At 36.3% G+C, this 27,546-nt stretch overlaps 1 protein-coding gene across 8 annotated transcripts in view; it reads right to left on the bottom strand.

The window, feature by feature from the left end:
* Positions 1–27,546, bottom strand: part of PRP4K (pre-mRNA processing factor kinase PRP4K) — a 48,684-nt gene that overhangs the window by 3,402 nt on the left and 17,736 nt on the right. For 5 of the 8 annotated variants that reach the window (XR_010750288.1, XR_010750290.1, XR_010750291.1 and 2 more), the window contains exons 4-15: positions 18,880–19,035; positions 17,464–17,545; positions 15,888–16,098; positions 13,398–13,471; positions 11,316–11,406; positions 10,382–10,529; positions 8,639–8,776; positions 7,832–7,985; positions 5,081–5,195; positions 4,328–4,479; positions 2,676–2,762; positions 313–1,613 (exon numbers count right to left, since the gene is read on the bottom strand). Coding sequence is in view for 1 of the 8 variants with exons in the window: in XM_066376921.1 (XP_066233018.1) it covers positions 1,410–1,613; positions 2,676–2,762; positions 4,328–4,479; positions 5,081–5,195; positions 7,832–7,985; positions 8,639–8,776; positions 10,382–10,529; positions 11,316–11,406; positions 13,398–13,471; positions 15,888–16,098; positions 17,464–17,545; positions 18,880–19,035 (1,612 nt within the window). In the remaining 7 variants the exon portion in view is untranslated. Of the gene's footprint in view, positions 1–107; positions 1,614–2,675; positions 2,763–4,327; positions 4,480–5,080; positions 5,196–7,831; positions 7,986–8,638; positions 8,777–10,381; positions 10,530–11,315; positions 11,407–13,397; positions 13,472–15,887; positions 16,099–17,463; positions 17,546–18,879; positions 19,036–27,546 lie in introns of those variants that run through there. The other 3 variants (XR_010750294.1, XR_010750293.1, XM_066376921.1) reach the window with 3 other exon arrangements.

Below are 27,546 nucleotides of genomic sequence, written 5' to 3'. Positions count from 1 at the left end.
AATGCTGTTAAAGACTTTCAGGAAGAAATAAAAGGTTGCCTTTAATTATTTGGTTTACCTGACTTACCAGCACTGAAGACAAAAATTTTTAAAAATGGCTACAAATGCCTTGTTCACAAAAGACTTTATTATCTAGTGATGCATACTGAGAACATACAGAAATCTGCATGGTCCACTTCACATGCAGTAGAACAATCTTCACTTTACAATAAGTGAGTGTCAACTGTTTTATGCAATAGACAACACTTTAAAGTCACATTCTTAAAGAAAAGCTTCATTTACAAAAGAAATAAAAGGTAAAGAAGCAATTACCGCTTTTAAAAAGCAGCTGCTTTGTTCAAGAGTGGAAGGTTATGCCTGTATTGAAAGACAACATGATCACAAAATAATGAAAACAATGAACAAATGAAAAACACTTTTACCATAAAGCAGTACACTTTCAAAATGACATACAAATAGTTAAAAATTTCATTATGTTGTCTATCTAACTTTTAAATATGAGGACTTTCAGAATTATGCCTCAACATTTGTAATTCAGTAAATGAAAACTACGCATCGTCTCTATGTCACTTGGAACTGTATTTAACAAAATGTATATAAAGTCTATAGCAAGTTGATTTTAAAAAATGAAAGTTAGTAAGAAACAGTACACTGAAGGCGCCCTATCCATCAAGTGCATACTCTTCAAATTGTAAATGTGATGAACAGAACAGAAATTGTAACTATGCCACAGTTGCAATGCCAAAAAATAAAACAAGATCAGTTATCACACATGCAGGGAATTCTGCCACAAAGCTAATATCCCTCATTTGTCAATTGTTCCAATAAAATAACATCTTAAAACACCAGTGATGTTGATGGTTTAGCTTACCTTCAGTGTACTGAATGTTGTACACAACCTGCTTTAAAAGAGGAGACCATCCCTGCAGGCAGGCTCAAGAAGGAATAGACCCCTTTCGGCAATGACTACACCAAGGGCATGCTGCTGTGGCCTGCACACACACACCTAGGAAAATGTGAATATAAACAGCATTTATGCTGGCCATTTCACCTGAAGACCAAAATGAAGCCAAGTCTGCTAAAAATAATTCAACCACCCAGTATTACTACTTATTTTATAACAGATGCTTTTGTCTTTTATGTGAACTGCAACCATATACATTAGCACTGTAATTATGTGCAGTCTTGGCAGTTAAAACAGTTCTACAGTGAAATTTCACATAAGACACAAAACAGATTAACTAACATTTCTAAAAGAAATATCACCCTTGGTGTTAATTCAAATATATCATGCTTCCTCAAATTTGCTGGAGAAATATTTATAAGTTTATATACATTAATAAACTGCTGTGAAATTTCTTCAGTCTTTGTATTTAATTACTCAAACCATTGGAGTTTCTTCATCTCGTTTAAATTTTTTCCTGGATAAAGGCATGCTGTAGGGCCTGGTTGATGCTAATTCGTTTAGCTGGGTCCAACATTAGGATCTGGTCCAACAAGTCCTTTAGCTGATGTACTTTTTTACGTTGGTCTTCAGGAAGTCGCTGGCACCCAATCAAGTCAGCCAACAGGTCCTTAGTTGGATTAATGGTGCTCATGACAGTAACTTTCTCCTAAAAATAATTTTTAAAATGTGTATCTCTAAATAAAGTTACTAAAAGCATAACACATCAGACTGTTTTGTCTATCAAAAATATAATCATCGACTCATTTGGAACTTTTACATGGCTTCCTCTATCTGCTATGTCTTTTCAAGAAGCAGTAAGAAAACTTAAATGGAAATAGTTAACTATAAGTTAGCTATGAGTTGTTTTTTTTAATCATTCTGTAACATAATTTTGTAAAAATAATAAAGGAACTCCAAAACTTAGTGAAGTAATTAACATTTGAGAATTCAAAAATATTGTTAAGTAATTAAAAATAATAGTAAATTCTTGCCGTTTGAACTATACTTTTCCTACCCTGAAGTGGGAACAGCCAGGCACGTCAATGAGCTGACCCCATGAACTGGTAAAGTGCTCTCACAAACTTAGGGGCACATGACACCATGGGGCCAAAATAAAGAAGTCCTTACTTCAACCTGGAGGTTTTAGAAAGGCTCATGCAGAGTACTGCACCTGAGGCTTGAAGTTGAATACCTATTTTTTAGCGGATGAGGAGGTACAGGAAGCAGATTAGGTCAAGGTGGTCTGTGAATAAAGGTGGAGCGGTCTGAAAGAGCAAGCCCTTTAGCTATCTGCGAAGTGTGGAGTGGCAGGGTTTAGAGTCCAGTGAAGAGGGGAAATGTTGAAGATGGCAGTGTTTGTATCATAAAGGACTTCCATTGAAATTCTGAGAAATTTAAATATATTTTCTTCTAAGGGTAACATAATCAGATTTGTTTTCAAAAAGATCAATATGACAGCAGTACAGAAGGTAGATGGGAGGCCAGACCAAGAAAGTGATCCAAAGGAAGAGGAGGGTCTAAAAATGACCTATAAAGAAATAAAATTATACTACACAAACATTTTTAATCTCTTCAGCTTTTTCATAACAATGTATTTTATTTAGGAATCAGCCAATACCCAAAAGAAGTTATTTTTAATGTTCTAAAACTGTCATAGCTCCTAATATGACTCAGTGCATTTTTAACAATAAGATAATCATTTAATCTTGCCCACTTAAAAGAGACTTACCCTCTCTGTTACTTTGTCAACTTCTATGTACATGAAGTTGAGGTTTTGATCAAAATGTTGGTCTTTGAATACGCCTTTCCGAATCATCTGGAAATAAAATGAAAAACTTAGTTTTTGAACTACTATGAAACAGTATGTCTTACTAACAATTTAATACATAAGTCAAATATTTAGTCTCTTTGGGTTTGTTTTCTCATTCAAAAATGATATGAGATTTCTTGCTCTCAAGAGTTCAACATCTTTTAAAAAGCTAATACAAATGCTGTACCTAAAACAATAACATGAAATTGTATTTCCCCAGGCAGTGACATACACCAATTATTATATCAAGTTATTCTTTCACTATTCCAAATTGAGGGTTAAACAAAGACTTAAAATAATTTCTTCTTAGATAGGAAAACTATTACACAACTGAGGCCTTTACTCTTGGCAGTTAAGAAACCTAATGACATTGTACAAATTATACTTGAATAGCCCTAAAGAGATACCAGACCTTGTTAAAATATATACTAACAGATAATTTCTGTGTAATTTATTCTAAACAAGTCCAACATAACATAAAGTGAAATCATAAAAGTCTAAGATACGGCTCTCGGACATATTTATAACTCCCTAATGTTCTTGCTTTGAGTTAACGAAACAAATTTACATACAGCTAAAGCATTAAGGATGAGTTTTATGTTAGAAAGAGGTCATTTCAAGTGAATTTTCTTGATACCTTCCCTCCCCAAATTACTTCTAATCTTTAAAAAACATATTTGCCACCAAGTTCCTCTTTTAATGTTCATCCATTCCTTCTCCAGTTACCAAACCCTTCCTAACCTACCAGACCTGAATCTTTTTTTCATTTCAGCTCTCAAGCATGTTTATGCTGTTACCAATAAGGGTGTGCTCCCAAGAACATTGCTGCTCTTGGAAGAAAAGACACATAAAACGATCATTCATGTACATATGGTGCTTAACAAATTTATGTTCACCAATTCTCTCTTCCTTAATTCCAATTCTACCCCTAATTTTAGGTCCCTACTGTCTGCTTAATTCAACAGAGTAAATAAAACCACAAAGACTGTCATCAGAGGAAAACAGTTTTATTCTCTTTTGATAGCTCTTGGCTAATTAGAACCACTAATTTAAACACCCAAAGTGAGAAAGAGCTAAAGAAATAGTAGCCACATACCTGCCTCTCTAGGATTGTTTTATAGCCATTAGTGATGAGTTAAGTGTCAGCAACCTATCAATCTATAGCAGTGGTAGTCAACCTGGTCCCTACCACCCACTAGTGGGCGTTCCAGCTTTCATGGTGGGTGGTAGCGGAGCAACCCAAGTATAAATAAAAAGATAGATTTAACTATACTAAGTTGTTTTATAAAGATTTATTCTGCCAAACTTAGCAAAAATCCGACATAAAGTACTTGGTAATTATTATTATTATATGCTTTAACTTGCTGTAACTCTGCTTTATAAATTTTATAAAGTTACTTCCCTACTTTATATAAATCACCATTACTGTGGAACCGGTGGGTGGTTAGAAAATTTTACTACTAACAGAGATACAAAAGTGGGCGGTAGGTATAAAAAGGTTGACCACCCCTGATCTATAGGAAACTACTGCTAAGACCTTGAAAAAATGTGAGCTTACATTCATGTCCTACCTTATTTGGCATCTTTCCTTTGAGATCCATGGCAAGCTTCAACATATGGTTATTGGTTTTGCCAGGAAATAAAATCTTTCCAGTATAAAGTTCATATAAGGTACAACCTACAGACCACATATCGATACCATAGTCATAGCTTTTACCTATAACTGGAAACAAAATGGAAATTTAAATATATAATGATAAAAAAATCAACTACTATTTATTTCCATTAACAGGGTATTAATTTAGCCTGAATTATATAACCACAATCTTAATACCTCGCTTGGCATGAGTTTCATGTTCTTTCCCATTAGTTCCTAACAGAAATCCACACTTAAAACCTTAAAAATGAGGGAGTGGGAAGAAATTAAAGCATAGAAAATGTGTGTTTTTTTCTCTTTTTTTCATTTCACCTTTGGTGGCAGTACTAATTGACCTTAACCAAGGCAGCAAGAAGAGAAATAACAAAGGTCCCACACAATTCATAAATTTGATAATCAGACCTTGAGTACTCAAGAACTATCTTCTAAAGTCAAGGATTTTCCACAACTGTTTTTGCTACTCTTGCCAGACACAATCAAGACTCCTGTAACTACCATCATTCCACCTGAGGAGGATGAACCTAACTTGCTATGGTTTCCTTCCTCATGAATTACCTCATACAGCTGTTGGAAGTGTTATGAAAACAATACTTAGAACTTAGACGTCACATATGCTGTTTCTACAGCATATGGTGGCCCTGGTCAAAGAACATTTGAAGAAACTTACTGATTTCAGGAGCACGATAAAATCTACTGACAAGATAAGGAGTTATGTCATTATCCGCAACATGTGAAGCCGACCCAAAATCACAGAGCTTTAAAATAGTTTTTGATTCATTAACCTGCAAAACATTTCACCATGGAAGTTTAATTCATGGAAGAATAATTAAGACGAAAAATAAGATCAAAATTGGCTTTGAGAAGTTATCTTCCAATATTGAGAACAAAGTCACTCATTTTATAATTCCTCTTTAAAAATTTTTATAACTCAATTTCCTAATTATGAAAAATTAAGAGCTACCAAATATTTGATTATAATTAGTAAAAGAACTTTTTTCAGTGAAGAAATATGGAAAAATAGCAAGTAAAATTAATTTTAATCAACGATATTGAGAAAAGGATGGGATAGTAAGAGAAAAACCTCACTGACACAAAGCATCTTCTAAAAATCCCCTGAACACCTGAATCAAGTCAAGTTACTACTGAAAGGAACACGAAGACATTCATTAATAAGGGAACAGATTTAGATTAACTTTCAGTTGACTTTAACTTTCAGTTGCCAGAGAATTATGATGGCAACAAAAGCAAAATGATCCAGATTAAATCTGGATAAAAATGGAATAAAAACGTTCATCGGAAGCTGCTAGACCATCCCAAATTTAGCAATCACTTCAAGTCTAAAAATCATTAAATCTCTTAAATATAAAAATGCTATTAGTCAAGAAAATGTTAAATATACTTGGCAAAACTGATAGACATGAACTCTATTAGTCATTTGTTTCTTGGTCCTTTGTAAATACTTCAACATACACAGCAACAGTGACATCTGCTGAGAAAGGCTGGAGCTGCTCCCATGACTGCTGCCACTCATGAGTCAGAAGCATGTTCAGGATTAACAAGTGCAGATAATTCATATTCCAGAGTCCCTTCCCCCCTTCAAAAGAGACACACACAAATTCCGAGTTGGGACTTGAACTTGGCCTACTGTTCCCACCCAAAAGAAATAAAACACTTTAAATAAATAAACCTAGCCACTCTACTGGGCTGTCATAAAGGCTGGTCATTGTTACAGAATGGTCCATCACAGATGTTGATTCAGGGGATGATTATTTTTAACTGCCACATCAATTAAACATTCTCTGTATCTGGGGGATCTGGAAAATAGGTACTTTCAATGTAAAGTACTTTCAGAGCTTTTTAAAGTACAAACTGCATTCAGCGACTTAATATTGCAGTTGCAACACACAGAAAAATCCCAGGACCATTTTAAAATTAAAATCTACCAGTGGAACTCTTGGGCTGGATAAAATGCCTTATATAATAGCAGAGTATTCACACTTATGTGCACTTTAGTATGGCTACACAACTTCTCCCACATGAGGAATGTGGTACTTCTACAACACTGATGGCTCAAGTCATCAGCTAAAAGTTTTGGATTTTCATTAAAAGCTCCATGTGGTCTATGATGTCTATTTTTCCCTCCTTCAGGAAGAAGGGAAAATATTCAGTATCAGAATCCACATGAAAACCTAAGCAGTTTAGCCTTAACTCTAAGAAAAATGAAGTTTTAAAAACAAGAGCAAATGTCTTATTCTTTAACCTCCATGGTGGTCACACAGATGTTCACTGTATAATTATCTTTAAATTGCATATATTTGACCCATTCTTTGATATGGATGCTATATTTCACAATTTAAAATAGAGAAAGAAAAAAACTGAGGTAAAAATCAATTGTGAAGTTGAGCAGGCAAGTCTACAATTCATTCTCAATGTACCTACCATTTCACTGTAATTATTAGCTCCTCTAATCAAGTTATATTAGATATACAATACATTATAAACTCAGACCAAACACATCTAAATGGAATGCCTCATTATTAATATGGTAGTGTGAAAGGAACTATCTATATTTTAATCAGATCGTAAGCTTTCTACAGTGTTGAACATGTGACTAAAAGATGAACTAAGAATAACCCACGTGGTGCATATGTCCCAACTCTGAAAACCTTAGATCACGGTGAAGAAATAGGACCACGCTGGAAGGGGTGTGTGTGTGTGTGTATTAATCACTCCACTATGATGAAATGTATTTCTAAATGCCAAAAGTGCTATGATTCTGCATGCAACCACATCAGAAGTCATTAGTTAAAAGAGGTCAAGATCATGAAAGATGCCTTTCAACATAATAACTAACCACAGCTGAGCTTTACTGTGTTTGGGCTCCCAGAAGGCACTGCTTCTAAAGCAATAAAGAATAAAGGAAAGAAGAATTACTCCTGGGCACCTTTATACTCGACTCCAAATATCTGCTGAGAAAAAGGCAATTTTCTTAACTGTCCCAAACCCCATCAGTCTATAAAATTCCCTTAAATGTCCTTTACTCCATCTGTATATAAAATTAAAGAACAAAGAAGTGTGAACACACCTTATTTCAAAACAGCCATGTGTGCAGCACCTCTTTTCGATATTGGAAGAAGCCCATCACTACTATATTAAAACACTCTTGGGATATGTGTGTGTTCTAAATCCACAATCAAAAGGAATATTGGGACAGTGGCCTCTCTCCTCTTTCTTTACACTTTAAATTTTCATTGCTCAATTCCCAAAAAAGTAAAAACTGGTAAAGTCATTTGTAATGGGTAATAAATATAGTAAAATTATTCTTCCAAGATATTATTTCTAGAGTAGTAATACAGTGGTAATTTCACATTACTAGTAAGAAGACATATGGATGTAGAAGACAGCCTGTTTGACTTACCAGGATATTGTCTGGCTTGATATCTGCATGTAGAATATTGCATCTTTTAAGGAGTTTCAATGCCAAGAACAACTGCTGACTGTAGGATCTTACAGCTTTAATATGAAGACCAACATCCTTACCATATTTTTTTAATACCTCTCGTAAATTCATACTTTTAGGAGAGAAAATAAAAGGGGTTAAGATGCAAAATGGAAATAAAACAAAAACAAAAACATTTAAGCATAAAATAACATCATGCCCAAAATACAAATTACAACAAACTTATTCTGTTCAAAAACCCCACCACAAAATATCTGATAAATTACTCTACACTGAGAGAGCATATAAAATGGTGTGTGTATAACACAATTTTTCAATAAAACTCAATTTTCAAAATAAACAGAAGACATGCAATGGTGACATTTGTACTGACTGTAGAACAGGTTTACATATGTAGTAAGCCTAACAATGAGACATACCTTTGAAGATCAAAAGAGTATTTCTAATTCCACTATTCTCATTTCTTTTCATTCTGGCTTAATCCTTCCTTGAAATATTTAATTTTCAGAGAATTTCTCTGAAATTCTCTTTTGAACTGAAGGCTAAAAGCAATTAGTAACTGGCACATATATGCAGTCAATCAATGTTTATACATGAATGACTGTCAAGAAGCCAGCTCTTAACCAAAAGTTAAAAAATAAAAAGCAGAGCTAACAACAACAAATATCAACTAGCCAGAAAATCTGTCACGGCCTTAACCTACAGTGAAGTTGGCTGAGATGAAGACACTACATTTTCAGTTTAGTGTACAGGTTTTAACACTACCTGAGAGGCTCAAATACGAGACAGAGATGCTGTTTGTGATAAAAGTGTCTGAAGAGGCGCAAACAATGAAATTTGTCATCAGGATCAGCATCATTAAGTTTTTTCAAGAATTCTAGTTCTTTTAAACCAGTTTTTTGCCTGAAATTAAAAAAGAAAATTAGATCAAAATAAAATACATCCAGAATTTCAGAAAACTAAATAATATATATTTACTAGTTCCAGTCTCATGTACCATAGGTGATGTGTTAGTTTATTTTGTTTTTTTAATCATACTAAATGCATCATACTAAAATGCATTGAAATGAATTAAGTACAAATCAGTCTAGAGTTCTATTACTTCATATATAACACCTTAATATAAATAAAAAATCCAGTCAAAAAGAATGGCTTCTGTCATTTTACAATTGCAGTATTATTAATTAATAATAAATCTGTTGAGGAATGACAAGTCTCTGTATTATTTATATAATGCTTTATACTTAGTCAAATACTGTTTTCATGAAGCTAATCTGCAAAATAACCAATCAACAAAACAGAAGCATTGGAAGAATACACCCACTTTACTTGGAGGGAAATCAATCTTGCAATTTTGTTTTCAAGTCCTGATGTAAATATTGTTTAACAAAAGTGGAACCACACACTGCATACAGTCTTGGTTCCTTAAGAGTCTAATTAAAGAATGTCTAAATATTAATATAAATATTTAGTTATCCTATGAAGTTCTAGCTATAGTTTGTCAATAAGTTATATTTTAAAATGTTAGTGTCTATAATACAGGGGTTTGGGATAACCATCAAAACAAAGCAAACAAAGAACTTTCTAAGCCTAGAGTAACTCAAAACTCTATAAAGCTACATTTTTTTAGTGTTTTTTTTTTCTTTCTACTGTTTCAAAACAGATAGTAAGTTGACTTCAACACTAGCTCAGCGTGTGGTACAGATTAAGTGTTAAGATGTGTGTGTGGTGGCCCTGGCCAGTTGGCTTAGTGGTAGAGCGTTGGCCCAGGGTGTGGATGTCCCAGGTTCGATTCTGGTCTAGGGCACACAGGAGAAGCACCCATCTGCTTCTCCACCCCTCCCCTTCTTTCCTCTTACAGGAAGGGAGAGAGATGAGAAGCATCAATTCTTCATTGCGGCACCTTAGTTGTACGTTGATTGCTTTCTCACATGTGCCTTGACCGGGGGTTATAGCAGAGTGTGTGACCCCTTGCTCAAGCCAGCGACATTGGGCTCAAGCTGGTAAGCTTTGCTCAAACCACATGAGCCCACACTCAAGCTGGTGTATGTCACTCTATTCTATTAAAGAAAAAAGGCAACAGATAAAAGATACAAATAATTCCCAGAACTATCTGATGAACCAGCGTTCCCTTTTTGCAGGCCACCACATGCCAATCAGTGGCAGCTAATTAATATAACCCCTTTATTTCTCCCTCTGATCTTAAATTTAAGATATTCACAGCAAAAGATGACCATAGACAAGCAGTAGTCTAAGTTGATATTAGTGCAGAGTAGGTACTGAAATGCATCATACTAAAATGCATTGAAATGAATTAAATACAAATCAGTCTACTTCATATATAACACCTTAATATAAATAAAAAATCCAGTCAAAAAGAATGGCTTCTGTCATTTTACAATTGCAGTTATAAAAACTGTTACTTTTTTTAAATGGTGTTTAAAAATATTTTCATTTTTGGAATACCTGTATTATTAAAGGTTCCATCACATATTTTTCTAAACTTACATGAGCTCATTGTTTCTGATGATCTTTACGGCCACTTCTTGGTTGGCTCTTGCATTATCCCTGGCTCGTACAACATTACTGAATACACCTTGACCAGTGTAGCCATACACATTGTAGCGCTTATCTAGTACTTCACCTATGTTCACACCTAAAAGAGTGAATTAAAAAATAAGAATTTTGACCAGAGACTACCAAACAAAACTATGAGATGCATAGAATAAATTAAAAAGTAGAAAACACAGTGCAGTCACTTAAAACAAGTGTCAAATTCTACTGTTGTGTGCTTGGTTTCCTAGACAACACTGGTCACCCTCTTTCATAATGTGATTAAAATTGAATACTCACTTCCAATCCTTACAAGGAAAGTTTCTGCGTCCTATCAAAGGCTGATGTTTTAACACTTGAGTAGGGAAGTGGCTGAACTGTTTCCAACTGTATTCCTACACAACAAATACTGCATGACAGGTATCCCAAGTTTCTTGTATGTTGTCTGTCTTAGTTTCAGATCAAGGCAAGCAAGTGATGCACCCCTTCCTCCTGAAGGATTACCTCACAACTGAAAATAACTGGTGAATAGAATTAGGCTACACATCCAGACTTGAACCTCAGTTCCTTATATGTTGTCTGTCTTGGTTTCAGATCGAGACAAGCAAGTGATGCACTCCTTCCTCCTGAAGGATTACCTCACAACTGAAAATAACTGGTGAATAGAATTAGGCTCCACATCCAGTCTTTAACCTCACTTCAGCCTGTGATGTTTCTGTACTGCTTACTGAAATACAACATGGCTTCAGCAGTTGCTAGATAAGCCACACTTTTTAGGTACGGCACTATGATGTGACTTTTAGAGCTCTTTAATGTGTGACTGTGTCAAGCCACATACTTTTACAAAATGTTACAATGAACTATAAAATCAGTAACAATTGTAACTTACGATAATAGCCTTCTGCATCAGTCCAGTTATCCCTGAGATTAGGATTCTCTTTAAAATCTTTTCCAATGCCAGCAGCCCGAAGACGAGCACTCTGAAATTGAGGCAACATGATCTATTTACCCAGTAATCAGGCAGACATTTAAAGCACTTTCTTTAAAATAAAAATGGGTGAAATCAGCTGTAATTTAATAAAACACTTTATGCCAAATCATGTAAATGGGATAGGTGGAATGTGATTACCAGAGTCCCTTGCATCACAGGAAAAAAAATGAACACAGCATCTTTTAAAGTTTTGTTTTGTTTTGTTTTGTTTTTTGCATTTTTCCGAAGCTGGAAACGGGGAGGCAGACAGACTCCCGCATGCACCCGACCGGGATCCACCTGGCACGCCCACCAGGGGGCAATGCTCTGCCCCTCTGGGGCGTCGCTCTGTTGCATCCAGAGCCATCCTAGCACCTGAGGCAGAGGCCACAGAGCCATCCTCAGTGCCCGAGCCATCTTTGCTCCAATGGAGCCTTGGCTGCGGGAGGCGAAGAGAGAGACAGAGAGGAAGGAGAGGGGGAGGGGTAGAGAAGCAGATGGGCGCTTCTCCTGCGTGCCCTGGCTGGGAATTGAACCTGGGACTCCTGCACGCCAGACCGACGCTCTACCACTGAGCAAACCGGCCAGGGCCTAAAGTTTTTTTGGAATATGACTAGGACATTATAAATAAAAATAAAAACTCAAACCAGATCTGATGTTCTATAGCTACTGACAGAGGACAAAAATTACAGATGGGCATTCAGTTAATAATCAGTGTACAACTCTTCTACTAACTGTCACATTTCTCTCACTGCCTTGTCCATGTAACAGCCCTTGATCTCCTCCCACAGACATATGAGATGTGCCTGGCTGCACTAGTGAGCCTGTGAGGGAAATAAGAAGTATCTGGTACTTCTGAAGAGGCTTTATCTCATATCACTCTCTATGATATCCAAAGGATCCTTAGTATCATCCAGAGAAATAATGGCTCAATAATCATTCCATCCTCTCTTAATCCATTTTTTGGTGTTCCTGTTGCAAAATATGTATGTAATATATCACTTAAACCAATTATCAGTATCTGCTGGGTTCTGAGCACTGGCTGCTTATCCTACTCATTTTTAATGTCCATTATACATTTATCCTTCCCACCTCTTCTTTTTTTTTTTTTTTTCCTTTTATTTTTCTGAAGCTGTAAACGGGGAGAGACAGTCAGACAGACTCCCGCATAGGCCCGACCGGGATCCACCCGGCACACCCACCAGGGGAGACGCTCTGCCGCGACCAGAGCCACTCTAGCGTCTGGGGCAGAGGCCAAGGAGCCATCGCCAGCGCCCAGGCCATCTTTGCTCCGATGGAGCCTTGGCTGCGGGAGGGGAAGAGAGAGACAGAGAGGAAGGAGGGGGGGGTGGAGAAGCAAATGGGCGCTTCTCCTATGTGCCCTGACCGGGAATCGAACCCAGGTCCCCCGCACGCCAGGCCGACGCTCTACCACTGAGCCAACCGGCCAGGGCCTTCCCACCTCTTCTTACCAAAACTTTCTATTTCTCATGTTACCTTACTTTTGAATATTAGTTTTAAAACATTTTCAAGAAAAGGCACTGATAAAAATGGTTAACCCACTCCTTATATCCAACTCTTCAATGATTTCTATAGGCTCCAAATCCTCAGTTCTCCATCACCTTACAATATAGTGAACTCTTGTTTTAATAATGTCTGGAGCTTAGTGACATCATCTTGTCTCACCCCCGCTAAAAACAGTTTGTAAATTAAGAAAAAAGTTGTTTCAAAAAAGTAACTACACCTTTAAGTCACTTGGTATTTAACACGTATAAAGCTCTCAAACTGTTCTGCTGTACTTGTTTTCGAATTCTGACTTAATTTCAGACTTAAAGATGCAAAACTAGCAATTTCCAGATACCCTTCACTCAGTTGTCCAAATGTCAATGTTTCTTAATTTGCTTTCTCTTTCTCTCTGTACATACCACACACACAAATACATATTTGTTACCTATATTTTTTGGTTTAATAATTGTATTTTTGTAACTTAAAGTTACTTACATCAAAATATGCAGCAAACATATCATCAGATTCTGTAAACATATCAGGTGCCAACAGCTTCTTCTGAGATGACCCTTAATAGAAATTAGCATTAACACTTGAAAAATGAATAGATTCAAATTAAAGTACAAATAATGAAAAACTACTAATAGCAATTCAAACATTTTTTCCTCTTGTATATTAGTTTTTTGTTAATAACCAATTGAGCCTGACTAGGTGGTGGCGCAGTGGATAGAGCATCAAACTGGGATGTGGAGGACCCAGGTTCAAGACCCCGAGGTTGCCAGCTTGAGCACGGGCTCACCTGGTTTGAGCAAAGCTCACCAGCTTGAGCCCAAGGTCACTGGCTCGAGCAAGGGATCACTCAGTCTGCTGTAGCCCCCTGGTCAAGGCACATATGAGAAATCAATCAGTGAACAACTAAGGAACTGCAACAAAGAATTGATGCTTCTCATTTCCCTCCCTTCCTGTCTGTCTGTCCCTATCTGTCCCTCTCTCTGACTCTGTCTCTGTCACACACACACAAAAAAAACTATTGAAATCACTTTATGACACTTAAAAAAAATATATATATATATATATATATATGTATATATATATATATATATATATACCATCCACTTTTCATTAAAATGGTACATTTCAGAACTTTTACAGGAAGCTTGCTGACCCTGAATCTAGAAAGTAAAATAGCTGTATTAAATAAATACTGCAGGATTTGGGTCAGAAGACATTAGAAACCAACTTAAAAGGGCTCCACCTCAGTTGAAGAGAGAACAATCTGAGCCTCAAAAAGAAAAGTGACAGCAATGGATTGAAACACAAGTACAAAATGATACTGACTAACCCCCAACAAACCTCACGAGTCATCTATGGAGACTGTTAGAGCACCAACTCTCTTCTATGCTAAAAACTGGTCAATAAGGAAAATAATCAAGCATTCACACTGCCTTCCTGTACAAACTACATTTTGAATAACCAACAAATGGAAAACTTAGGACAACCACACACCACCTGCTACCCAATGGGATGATGCAAGTACACACCACCACTTATGAAGTACTATTTTTGCCAAAATAAAAAAAATAAAAACCTGAAACCTAAATGCATTTGTCTCTAACCCTAATCACTTAGTTTACAAGAAATACTGAGGACAGAAGAAATCAGATAACAGACACAAGAATGTAGCCAGAAAAAATCAGAATGGAAAAGTTAAAGCATACATGGTCCTGGTATCTTCAAAGTAAATGGCAGGAGGGCAAGAGAGGGGAATGGAGGAAAAAACTATTAAGACTAAGACTTAAAACATTAGAAATCAACTTACTGGTATATCTTTATTATATGCGGCTTAAGTGTCTGTTTGTCGCCGATAGCTTATTGGTTGCTTGCGTAACTGTACTAGCCAATGGGGTAAAGTTGCCACGGCATTCAAATAGTCCTGCCTTCTGGCATGCCACCTCACAAATTGAGGTTAAAGATTGGAGCAATTATTATGCTGTTAAGAAATCTTAACACCAGAAGGGGTCTTTGCAATGGTACAAGACTAGAGGTTCTCCAATTGAAAAATAATGTCATAATAGCTAAGTCTTTGACTGGATCCTCTAAAGGTGAAATACATGTCATTCCAAGAATTGATTTGGCTCCATCTCAAACAGGGTTGCCGTTTCAATTGAGACATAGACAATTTCCTGTAAAACTTGCCTTTGCTATGACCATCAATATGTCTCAGGGCCAAACGCTTAAGCGTGTTGGCATTTTTTTACCTGAGCCTGCATTTGGACACGGTCAACTTTATGTTGCCTGTTCAAGAGTTCATGAAAGAACGGACGTAAAATTAAAAATAATTGATGGTCCTCTGCAAGGCGAGCTTAAAAATGATGGAAAGATCTACACAAGAAATGTTGTGTACAAAGAGATCTTTGACATGTGAATTAACATTTTATTATTTAAATCACCTTAATTTATTGAGCTAGCGGTGGCTCTTAAGAAATGTACCGCCAGTGGTTTCCTTCATTGCACTCTACTTTAAGCAATTAAGCAAGTAGAAGGGGGAAACCCCATGGGGCAGTAAGCAAAGGGGCGTCCTCACCACCTGCCCTGGGTAATTCAGTTTGAATTAGCAGACACCTTTGCACAAATCATTTTAATTACAATTTATAATATCTAGAACAGCGGTCATTTTGTATGACCGCCGGGCTTTCTAGTATCCTAAATATAACATGTGCATGTTATTTGAATTTTGATTCAAACCAACCATTAAGTCTTTAACAAAGATACAAACTGAAATATTTACAGATGAAATGAAATCATGGCTAGGAATTGCTTTAAAATACTTTAGCAAGATGACTATGTGGGAATTTAATATACTGTTCTGGTTATGTAAACTATATAATAAAACACATTTATAGAGAACATTCACTGGGATACATTTAAAATTGCATTAAACATTCAGAGAAAACCATGGTCAAAACAAAAATCCAGTTTACTCACCATTATTTTGTTCAACTGTCATTAGATTATGCTTGGCTTTTACTGAGGCCTCAAATGTATCAACATTTTCCCGTTCATACTCTTTAACATCAGCAGCTACCCTCTCCAGAATGTCGTCTGGAGAAGGTGACCGTGTGCGAGTACTGCTCTGGGGGCTGCTGGGCTCAGATGGCACAGACATATTGCTATCTTCAGCAAGATATTTATATTTCTGTAATAACAATACAATGCATTATTTTCATAGAGTCTGATGCTATCTAAATATATCTGCTAAGAGGTGCTATATAAAAAAGAGTCAAATAATGTTAAAACCCTTCAAAAGGTATTGATGATGCCTTAACTGAAGCAGAGCCGCAATCCCTTATACAATTCCAACATCCACAAAACTCTAAAACAGTTTTTCTATGTATGGTACACATTCATTAGGTGGCAAAGCTGACTGAAACAGATGTGACACTATTTATAGTCTTATTTATCTTTCCCAGAGTGAACATAATATGCCGCACTGCAGAAATACCACTGTATTTAATGATGGGGTGCTCTTCTAGACCCCACTGATGGGGCTAAATACACAAACGCAACATATTAGCTTCCTAAAATTCAAATATTTCGGAGTACTGAAGCATATCTGGCCCCAAGGGCAGGAGGTAAGGGATTGTGGAGCTGGGCAAGAACAAAAGAAATTTCAACAATCATTTAATCAGTGACCAAAAAGTTAAGTTTCCTCTCGAATTTTTGTTTTGCCCTATAGTCTCAAGTGATTTAAGTTTTTTCTGTCACTGACATATCAGTCCCTGATTTATGGTTTGCTATGTGTGTTTAGGTGAGCTGCCACGACTGTCCTTTCCTTTTGCTTGCTATCACCTTTACAGTATCTCAACATTTTTCATGTCTTTCAGAATTGTTCTTCTCAATTCCATCATTTATCTTCCTATCATTAGAAGAAAGTTCTGCTAATAATGATGACAGAAGGCACTTTACAGGAATAGCCATCCACAAAAGATCTAGTGGCCATGGCTTTTTCTCAGAATGGCCAAGGAAGAACTGACAATCTTCCAAGGAACCTCACCTTATCATTAAAAAACTACATCAAGTCTTAATATCATTGAGTAGAGATGTGTTGTAGAATCTAAAACCTAAAACCTATATAATTATGTTAACCAGTGTCACCCCAATAAAATTCATCAAACAAAAACCCAAAAAAACTATTTTTGACATGCTCCATTTAAACAATCACATTTGCATTAGAAAATCTGCCATTTTATTAGACATTAAAGTTTTTCTTTCAAATAGTTAACAAGCATCATTTTTTTCCAAATGAAATTCCTCCAATTTATGAAAATTTTAACTTAAAAAAATAAACTTAAAATTTTTTTGTCTTACTAAAGAGGTTTATATCAGAATTTTATGTAAAACAAAAAGGGTAACCATTTCAATTTTATTAAGAAACTATAATTTTTTCCAAGACCTATCGAATTGCTACTATTATCACTTTTTTGTTAAAGTAAAAAACTTACTTTACTAAAGTGTTGATTACTTAAGAAGGACTGATAAAAAATTTACTAAAATCATGTACCTGAACAATTGCTTGCCTCTGTATTCTTCTCTGTTCTATTACGGCCTCTTCATCTTCTTCCTCTACATCAAAATCTTCAAGACTTAAAAACATACACACATATATATAATTAATTTTAAACATTCTTAGAGATTCCAAAACCATAATTTATATGTTTTAAAAATAAAAGCTGGGAAATGTTGGGCATCACATCAATAAGTTTGAGCAGAAATCTTAAGCAATCTTACTCTTTTTACCTTTGTTTCTAAACTGTTTCACAGTGTCTGGTTTGAAATCCTATCAAGTAATTTAACTTTTTGTGTCTCATTTTTCTCATGTTTCATGGCATCAAAATTGGAAAAAAAAGAAAAGACCCTTATTTTAAAAAAATGTCATCCCTGGCTCTGCCACAACCTTAGCATTATTAAAAGTCATTTCATCCCTCTAACCTCAGTTTTCACACCTATAAAACAAGAGGGCTAGGACAAATAAGTAAATGGGTAACTTTTCTGGGTCACAGAACCCTTTGAAAGCTGTAGATCTTTCCCCATCAAAAATGCACATGTAAACATCTGCATACAATCTAACCCAGGCTAGTCCCAGCTGTCCACTAAAGAACACCTCCACAATATTTATGATCCCTCCCAGGGCAGCCTTCTCTATGGTCCACTGAATGTCCTCTGCAGAAGAGTAAGCAAACTGTACTCTGAAGATGTTAGAATTTATGTATAACATATTTCCCCAGTTCAATTTTCTCTTTACCTAGGTCTAATCAGTTTCTTGACCTTAGCACTATTGAGATTTTGACAGTTTATTATGGGGACTGCCTTGTGCACTGAAGAATGTTGAACAGTCTTCCTGATCTCTAACCACTGATAGCCTAATATGTCTTCAGATATTGACCAATGGGGAGGCAAATCATCTCCAGTTGAGAACCAATGCTCTGAATTAGTCTTATTTATTTTTGAGATGTTTTATTTAGACAACTCACATTTAAAAAAACATCCCTGCTATGCTACTAGACACTGAAATGTTTCTGTATTTTCCATATTTTAATATAAATAACTGCCACCAGATAGCCTCAGTTGCAAAGTATCTATCATTTTACAAACAAAAAAGTCTAAAATTAGTATAAAAATTTCCTCCAAAAAATTGGTAATTAAGATTGGCAAGACTATCTGTTGTTCCTAATAAAAATAAAGAAGGGAAAACTCATGATAAAGTAATGAATACCATTCACTCTAGCCAAAACCAAAATATCTAAATCCAGAAAGCCATGAGCTCTGCCATAAAACCTGTAAAATCTGCATCAAACATTAACGTTTAAATCCAGAACCAAACAAATGGGCTCACTTACAATACTCAGGTATAAAATAAAGACTTAAGTCAGTGTTTCTCTAAACTGGAAAAACAACATTTTAGAAAATTTTCCCTTACTTATCCTCAGATGATGATTCTTGCTCAACTTTCATTCCTTCAGAAAGACTTCCTTTAAATTTATCTTCCTTTACTTTGCTTCTGCTCCTCCGTCTACGACCACCCCGTGATCGAGACCGCCTCCTCATACGTGATCTGCTCCTCCGACCTCTGTCCCTATTTGAAAAGATTAAAAAATATATATATTTTAAGGTTAAAGTTGGGAGGCTGTGTTATATAGGGAGCAGTGTATGGAAACTTTCTGTACTTTTCTTCTTTCTATTTATTTTGACCGAGATAGAGAGTCAGAGAGAGGGACAGATAGGGACAGACAGGAAGGGAGAGAAATGAGAAACATCAATTCTTCGTTGCACCATCTTAGTTGTTCATTGATTGCTTTCTCATATGTGCCTTGACTGAGTGGCTACAGCAGAGCTAGTGACCCATTGCTCAAGCCAGTGACATTGGGCTTCAAGTCAGTAATCTTTGCGCTCAAGCCAGAGACCATGGGGTCATGTCTATTATCCAACACTCAAGACAGGGCCCTGCGCTCAAGTTGGTGATCCTGTGCTCAAGTCAGTGACCTCGAGGTTTCAAACCTGGGTCCTCCACACCCCCGTTCGACACTTTATCCACCGCACCAACATCTGGTCAGTCTCTTTATTTTTTTTAAGTGACAGGAGGCGAGATAGTGAGACACTCCTGCAAGCAGCACAACTGGGATCCACCTGGTAGGGCTGATGCTCACAACTGAGCTATTTTTAGCACATGAGGAAGACACACTCAAGCCAACTGAGTCTTGAGCCACTGGTTGCAGGAGGGTAAGAGGAAAAAAAGAGAGGGAGAGGAAGAGAAACAGTTGCTTCTCTTGTGTGCCCTGACCGGGACTGAACCTGAGACATCCACATACAAAGCCAACAGTCTATCCACTGAGCCAGTTGGCCAGAGCTTATACTTTTCAAAAATAACAGTACCAGAATGATTGAAATTATCAGCTTAACTGAAAATAACTAAAACATAGCTACCCTACTTACTGACTACAAAAGAGCCCAGAGAACAATGGGGGTGATGTAAATGTTCTCTACCTTCATTGTGTGTTATACAGTTGTTTGTCAAAACTCATATAACTCTATACCCAAAAGGGCAAGTTTTATTTTATATAAATGATTTTTCAATAAATTGGACTTATAAAAAGATTGCTACTGATAAGGTATGGGAAAGACAAATGTGACAAAAAACCTAAGTTAATTAATATGGTCCTCAGACATTTTTATAAATGCCTCATGTTAAACAAACAGAAACTATTATTATAATTTAAGCATTAAGGGTGAAGTTTATGTTAGAAAGATGAGGAACTCCAAATACACAGGCTGTGAGTCTACAAAAGATTGGCAAATTCTGTTACAACTGACCACCATGTTTTATCTCAGATTTCTTCTGAAACCTTATTAAAAGAACAGTAAAAGGAACAATTAAAAAGAAAATCTTCAAAGATAATGTGAAGAGACATAGCCAAGATGCCAACAAAATCCTGAACTATGCAAATCAAAAAGAGTAGTTACAGATCAAATCTAGAAAGAAAAACACTTCACAGAACTCATTATCTTTGACATAACAGGTGCTAATTCCATAAAACAAAGTAAAATATTATAAAAAAATAAATGGCCAACAATGTCTTGAAAATATATATATACGGTCTACTGGAAAGTTCTGTCCATTTTTGGAATAAAACAAAATACAAATTTTTCTTACCGTCAATAAACTTTATTAAATAATATAATTGCCATTATTATTAATGATTTCTTGCCAGCGTGAGGGCAATTTGTATATCCCATTTTTGAAAAATGTTTTACCTTTTGATGCAAAAAATTGAACCAGTGCTTGTTTAATATCTTCTTCATTTTTGAATTTTTTGCCCTTCAAAAAATTTTGTAAGGACAAAAGCAAGTGATAGTCAGAGGGTGCTAAGTCCGGGGAATATGATGGATGCGACAGAATTTCCCAGCCTAGTTCTGCAATTTTTTGACGAGTCCCCAAAGCAGCATGTGGCCTGGCATTATCATGATGCAGTATGATGTTCTTCCTATTGAACATTGCCAGCCTCTTTTCTTGGACTGCTGTCTTTAAATTATCCAGTTGCTGACAATATTTCTCTGAATTGAGCTTTTCATTCGGTTTTAAAAGTTCATAATGTATTGGTCCTCAAATGTCCCACCATATACACAACATTCTCTTATTCAGAGTCAAATCTGGTTTAGAGGTGGAAGGGCTAGGTTTTCCGGGTTCACAATATGCCCTTTTCCTTACGATGTTTTCGTAGGTAATCCACTTTTCATCCCCAGTTATCATCAGGTTCAAGAAGGGTTTGATTTTGTTCCAAGCAAGCAGAGATATGCATATGATGACTCGATCATCCAAATTCTTCTGACTTAATTCATGTGGCACCCATCTTGAATATTTCCACACCAATCCTATCTTCCAAATATGGTCCAAAATGGTTTGCTGAGCTGAATTAGCCTTTCTGTGATCTCCGATGTTGTCAGAAAAGGATCTTGCTCCAACATGGTTTTAACAACGTCGTCATCAATCAAAGATGGTCACCCAGAACGTGGCTTATCAGAAAGGTCGAAATCACCTGTTTCGAATTTTTCGAATCATCTTCTGCATGTCCTATCAGAAACTATACCTTCAACAAACACTTTCAATAAATTTCTACATGCTTCTGTAGCACTTCTTCCTTGTTGAAATTCGTAAAAATTACAGTGGCGTAAATGAACTTTATCAGTAGCCATGGGTACACTATTGCTTCACACATAAAACTAATGTGAATCAACTTTGTTTTAGTTAATTTGCTACATCAGTATGTATACATTAAGTGATAAAATTGGAGAGGCACACATGCGCCAAATAAACATGTGCTTATGTGTCAAAACTTGTGATAGAAACGGACAGAACTTTCCGGTAGACCTGATATATACACATAAATATGTGTATATACATACACATACATATTTATATATATGAGCTTAGGGAAAAAATGCAATGGAAGGGTAAGAAGGTAGAATAAGAAAATCTAGACGGAAAGTAGAACAAAAGGACAAACATAAAAGACCAGTAAGAAAAAGAACACCAAAAAAAATTAGTGGAATAATATAGAAGATCCAATGGGGAAAAAACAGAAAACAATGGGAAAGAAAGCAAACAAAAATAAAGAGAAGATTTCCCAGAATAGGCAACCATAATCATCCTACTTAAAAGGGTCTATCTAGTGCTCAGCAAAATAAATGGAAAGAAAAAGCCACAACCTAAGGCATATTATAGTGAAATTTCAGAATATGGAACACTTATTGTAAAAAGAGAAGGGGAGAAGGGGGAGACAAGTACAGTGGTACCTTGAGATACAAAGCAGACCAATATAAGAATTTTTTAAGATACAAGCTGTGACTAAATGATCCAATCAAAAGACATAGGGTAGCTGCATGGATAAGAAAACAGGACCCATACATATGCTGTCTATAAGAGACACCTCAAAACAAAAGATACACATAGACTGAAAGTAAAAGGATGGAAAAAAAAATTTCATGCAAATGGAAATAAAAAAAAAAGCTGGGGTAGCAATACTTGTATCAGACAAAATGGACTTTAAAACAAAGGCTATATTAAGAGATAAAGAAGGCCACTACATAATGATAAAGGGAGCAATCCAACAGGAAGGTATAACCATTACAAATATCTACACACCTAATATAGGAGCACCTAAATATATAAAGCAGACATTATTGGATATAAAGGGCGAGATCAGCAGCAATACTATACGATGTAATAGTAGGGGATTTCAATACTCCACTAACATCACTAGATAGATACTCAAGAAAAAAAATTAACAAAGAAACAGCAGCCTTAAACGACACACTAAATCAACTGGATTTAATAGATATCTTCAGAACTTTTCACCCTAAAGCAGCAGGATATACACTCTTTTCAAGTGCTCAAGGTACATTCTCTAGGATAAACCACGTAAGGACACAAAACAAGTCTCAATAAATTTAAGAAAACTAAAATCATATCAAGCACTTTCTCTGATCACAATGGCATGAAACTAGAAATCAACCACAACAGAAAAACTGAAAAATACTCAAACACATGGAAACTAAATAGCATATTAAATAACAAATGGGTTAACAATGAGATCAAAGAAGAAATAAAAAAATTCCTAGAAACTAATGATAATGAGCATACAACAACTCAAAATTTATGGGACACAGCAAAAGCAGTACTGAGAGGGAAGTTCATAGCACTACAGGCATACTTTAAGCTAGAAAAGGATCAAATAAACATCCTGACCCTGCATCTAAAAGAACTAGAAAAAGAACAGCAAGTAAAGCCCAGAGGTAGTAAAAGGAAGGAAATAATAAAGATCAGAGTGGAATTAAATGACATAGAGGCTAAAAAAACAATACAGAAGATCAATGAAACCAAGAGTTGGTTCTTTGAAAGGGTAAACAAGATCAATGAACCTTTATCCAGAATTACCAAGAAAAAAAGAGAGGACTCAAATAAATAAAATTAGAAATGAGAGTGGAGAGATAACAATTGACACAACAGAAATACAAAATACAGTGGTACCTTAACATACGAGCAGACCAACATACAAATTTTTTAAGATACAAGCTGCGACTCCGTCCATATTTTTGAGATCCGAGTGAAATTCTAAGATACAAGTCACAATTCGGTATGCTGCTTCTAGTTGATGTGTTAGCACACGGATCCAGTATTGGCAGCACAACACCAGCATCTCGTTCTTTCTCACGTGTTACCCGCAGAATCAAGTCAGATCTCATTCACTGCACTCGTTCTTGCATCATTTTTGCATTTTTTTATTAACTTTTTTTGTGAGCTATCATGGGGCTAAAGAAAGTGAGTGTAAAGGACAGTGTTGAGTAGAAGAAGAGAATAATGTTGATAGAAGCAAGAATAGAAAAACATGAGTGTGGTGTACGAGTGATTGAACTGGCAAGGCTATACAACCGCAATACATCTATAACTTGTATCATCCTTAAACAAAAGGATGCCATCAAAAGTGCAAATTCAGCGAAAGGAACTACAATTCTGTCCCAATTAAGGACAAATATCCATGAAGAAATGGAGAAGCTTCTGCTGGTGTGGATGAAAGAGAAAGAGCTGGCAGAAGATACAGTGACGGAGACTAATATGCGAAAAGGCATGTATTATTTATGGCAACTTGAAGAAGAAAGAACCATCAACATCAAAAGAGGCAGCAGAAGATACGTTTAAGGCAAGTCACGGCTGGTTTGAAAATTTCAAGAGATCTGGCATCCACTCAGTGGTGAGGCATGGTGAAGCTGCGAGTGATGATGTTAAGGCAGCTGAGGAGTATATCGCACGTTTTGCTGCGCTTATTGCAAAGGAAGGCAACATCCCCCAACAAGTGTTCAACTGTGACGAAACAGGATTGTTTTGGAAAAAAATGTCCCGGAGGACTATCATCACTGCAGAGGAGAAGAAGCTGCCAGGCCATAAACCCATGAAAGACCGTCTGACCCTTGCATTGTGTGCAAATGCTAGCAGTGACTGTAAGATAAAGCCAATGCTAGTGTATCATTCCGAAAATCCTCAAGCCTTTAAGACTCACAAGATTCTTAAAGACAAACTGCAGGTTATGTGGTGCACCAATGCTAGGGCATGGGTTACGCGGCACTTTTTTATTGAATGGGTAAATCTTGTCTTTGGTCTTGCAGTGAAAAAATATCTTCAAGAAAATAAACTCCCGATGAAAGCATTACTAATCCTTGAAAATGCACCCGCCCACCCACATGGTCTTGAAGATGACATTCTCGATGAGTTCAAATTCATGAAAGTCCTCTACCTCCCACCCAACATGACTTCAACCTTGCAACCTATGGATCAGCAGGTCATTTCCAACTTTAAAAAGCTTTACACAAAGCACTTGTTCCACTGCTGCTTTGAGGTGACGGAGAATCTAACCCTTCAAGAGTTTTGGAAAGATCACTATAACATCGTGATATGTTTACGCATTATTGACTTGGCATGGCAAGAGATTACAAGAAGAACCTTCAACTTGGCATGGAAAATGTTATGGCCTGATGTTGCTGCAGACAGGGACTTCGAATGATTCGAACCAGAGACCGAGACCGAGGTAGAAGCGTTGGAGGAGACTGTGTCCCTCAGAAAGTCGATGGGTCTGGAGGTAGATGAGGGTGACATAAACGAGCTCGTCAAGGAACATGAGAAGGAATTCTCAACTGAGGAGTTGAAGGAGCTACAGATGATGCAACATACGGAGCTTCTGCAAGAGATGAGTAGTGAGGAGGAGGTAGAGTTGGAGGAAGTGATTTCTACAAGTGAAATTAAAGACATGCTGGCAATGTGGGAGAAGCTTTCAAGTTTCATTGAAAAGAAACACCCAGAAAAAGTTTCAACTGCTCTTGCTTCAGCACTTTTTAATGACATTTGTTTGTCACATTTCCGTAACATTTTAAAAGGCAGGAAAAAGCAAACCGCTTTGGATAGATTTTTATTCAATGTCCTGCAAGTGAAAGTGCCGAAAGTTCAGCCACCAAGGCAAAAACAGATGATGATTAAATGAAAAATAAGTACGTTAAGTTTAGGTTAGGTTTAAAGTTAAGAAAGTGCATTTTTTTACAATTAAGTTTTTGTGCTTTCATTTTCAGTAAAGAAAGTACAGTTTTAGCTTTGTTTAAAGTAAAGAAAATGCAGTTTTAGTTTACATTTAGTGTTAAGAAAGTGCAGTTTTAGTTTACGTGTCTACAGTGCCTGTATCCCTTCCTCCCTCCCTCCTGCTCCGCCATTCACCTCCATTAGCCGCACTCGTCTGTCTCCAAGGTAAGAATACAGTACTAAATAACACTTTTTTCTTTTATTTCGTATATTTTGTTATGCATTGGTAAAGTATACATGTGTGTTTCTTAATTAAAATCATGTCTTTTTTCATAATTTAGGATGGTTTGGGGATGTTTCACAGGGCTGGAACGAGTTAAATCCATTTCAGTTATTTTAAATGGGAGAAATTTGTTTGATATATGAGTTGACTGACTTATGAGCTTAGTAACAGAACGAATTAAACTCATATCTGAAGGTACCACTGTACTAGAAAAACTAGTATCAGAATAGGATTTCTCAAAAGCATTAAAAGAAACTAGAAAACAGTGTACTAACAATTTCAAAATTCTTTTTTAGAATAAATGACATTGCAAGATTCTTTAAAAAAATTATATCAACCTAGAATTCTGTTCCTTGAGACATCCGCAATGAGAATAAAAGGCATTTTTTAGAGACATAGGCCCCTTTCCATGCACTTTTCTCAGAAAGCTATGGAGAGTCATTACCAAAGCAAGGATATAAAACATGAGTAGACACTGGACACAGGAAATGGAATCACAACAAAAAGGAAAACAGGAATACCAAGTGGACAGAAAAACAAATTCTACAATGATAAGTATATAAGCAGGCCTATCAGTCAGTTCGGAGCAAGAAGGCTAGAAGCATTAGAATGAAGGACTTCTCTTCCCCCACTATTTGCTCAGAAAGGAACAACATGCCTACGATCACAATAATGATTATGTCTGGAAGCATACAGAAAGTTGATGAAATCAGGCAAAAGAGAAAATAAACGAGGGGTAACATTAAAAAACTAATTGTCCAAAGTAGAAGATCAAAGATAATATGGCAATAACTTGAAAAAATTTAAGCATACACACGCTTAGACAAAGTAATTCTACTTTAGAAATCTAGGATACAAAATAGAGGTATGTAAAGATAGAGCCAGCGGTTGTAATATAAGCTTTTGGTGTACTGTCTATTTAAACTATGTTCCTGTATTAGTTCAGTTAAAAATGTTAAAAGATTGGCAAATGAACATCCATTTATGTTTTAGGTTAAAATATTTAATATATGTGTTACTTTAAATTGAATCCCTGGTTTAAAAGCCAACTTTTTTTTGATTAACAACAAACTACTGACAAGATGTGCTTCACATAAAATGGTTGGACTCCTGTGAATTAAATAGATCTTTGCTCAAAGAGTCTCTCACGCCTACTGAAGATACCATCTTGAGGCTGTGTTCTTAAGAGGACCAAACACAAGTTCACAGAAAAAGAAGTACTGAACTGTTAAGACAGGCAGGAAGCTGGGCTACTTATTTATTACCCTATGATCTAGTCTGCTAGTTATATTAAAAAAAAAAATTCTAAGCCTAGCTCTAGTATTTATCTATCAAATAAGAGAAACAATGCCCTACTTTTAAAAATTGAGGTTTTGCCTGACCAGGCGGTGGCGCAGTGGACAGAGTGTTGGACTGGGACGCAGAGGACCCAGGTTCAAAATCCTGAGGTCTCTAGCTTGAGCGTGGGCTCATCTGGTTTGAGCAAAGCTCACTGGCTTAAGCCCAAGGTTGCTGGCTTGAGCAAGGGGTCACTCGGTCTGCTGTAGCCCCATGGTCAAGGCACATATGAGAAAGCAATCAATGAACAACTAAGGAGCCGCAACAAAGAATTGATGCTTCTCATCTCTCTCTCTCCCTTTCTGTCTATCCTTCTCTCTATCTCTGTCCAAAAAAAAAAAAAAAAAATTATTGAGGTTTTGATAAAGCCTTGACCCAAAGCACCAAACTTGCCCATTCAAATCTTG

Source organism: Saccopteryx leptura, chromosome 3 (genome assembly GCF_036850995.1).
Source record: "Saccopteryx leptura isolate mSacLep1 chromosome 3, mSacLep1_pri_phased_curated, whole genome shotgun sequence".
NCBI classification, from domain to species: domain Eukaryota; kingdom Metazoa; phylum Chordata; class Mammalia; order Chiroptera; family Emballonuridae; genus Saccopteryx; species Saccopteryx leptura.
The sequence above is the reverse complement of the archived record's forward strand: the minus strand, read 5'-3'. Positions and strand labels throughout refer to the sequence as shown.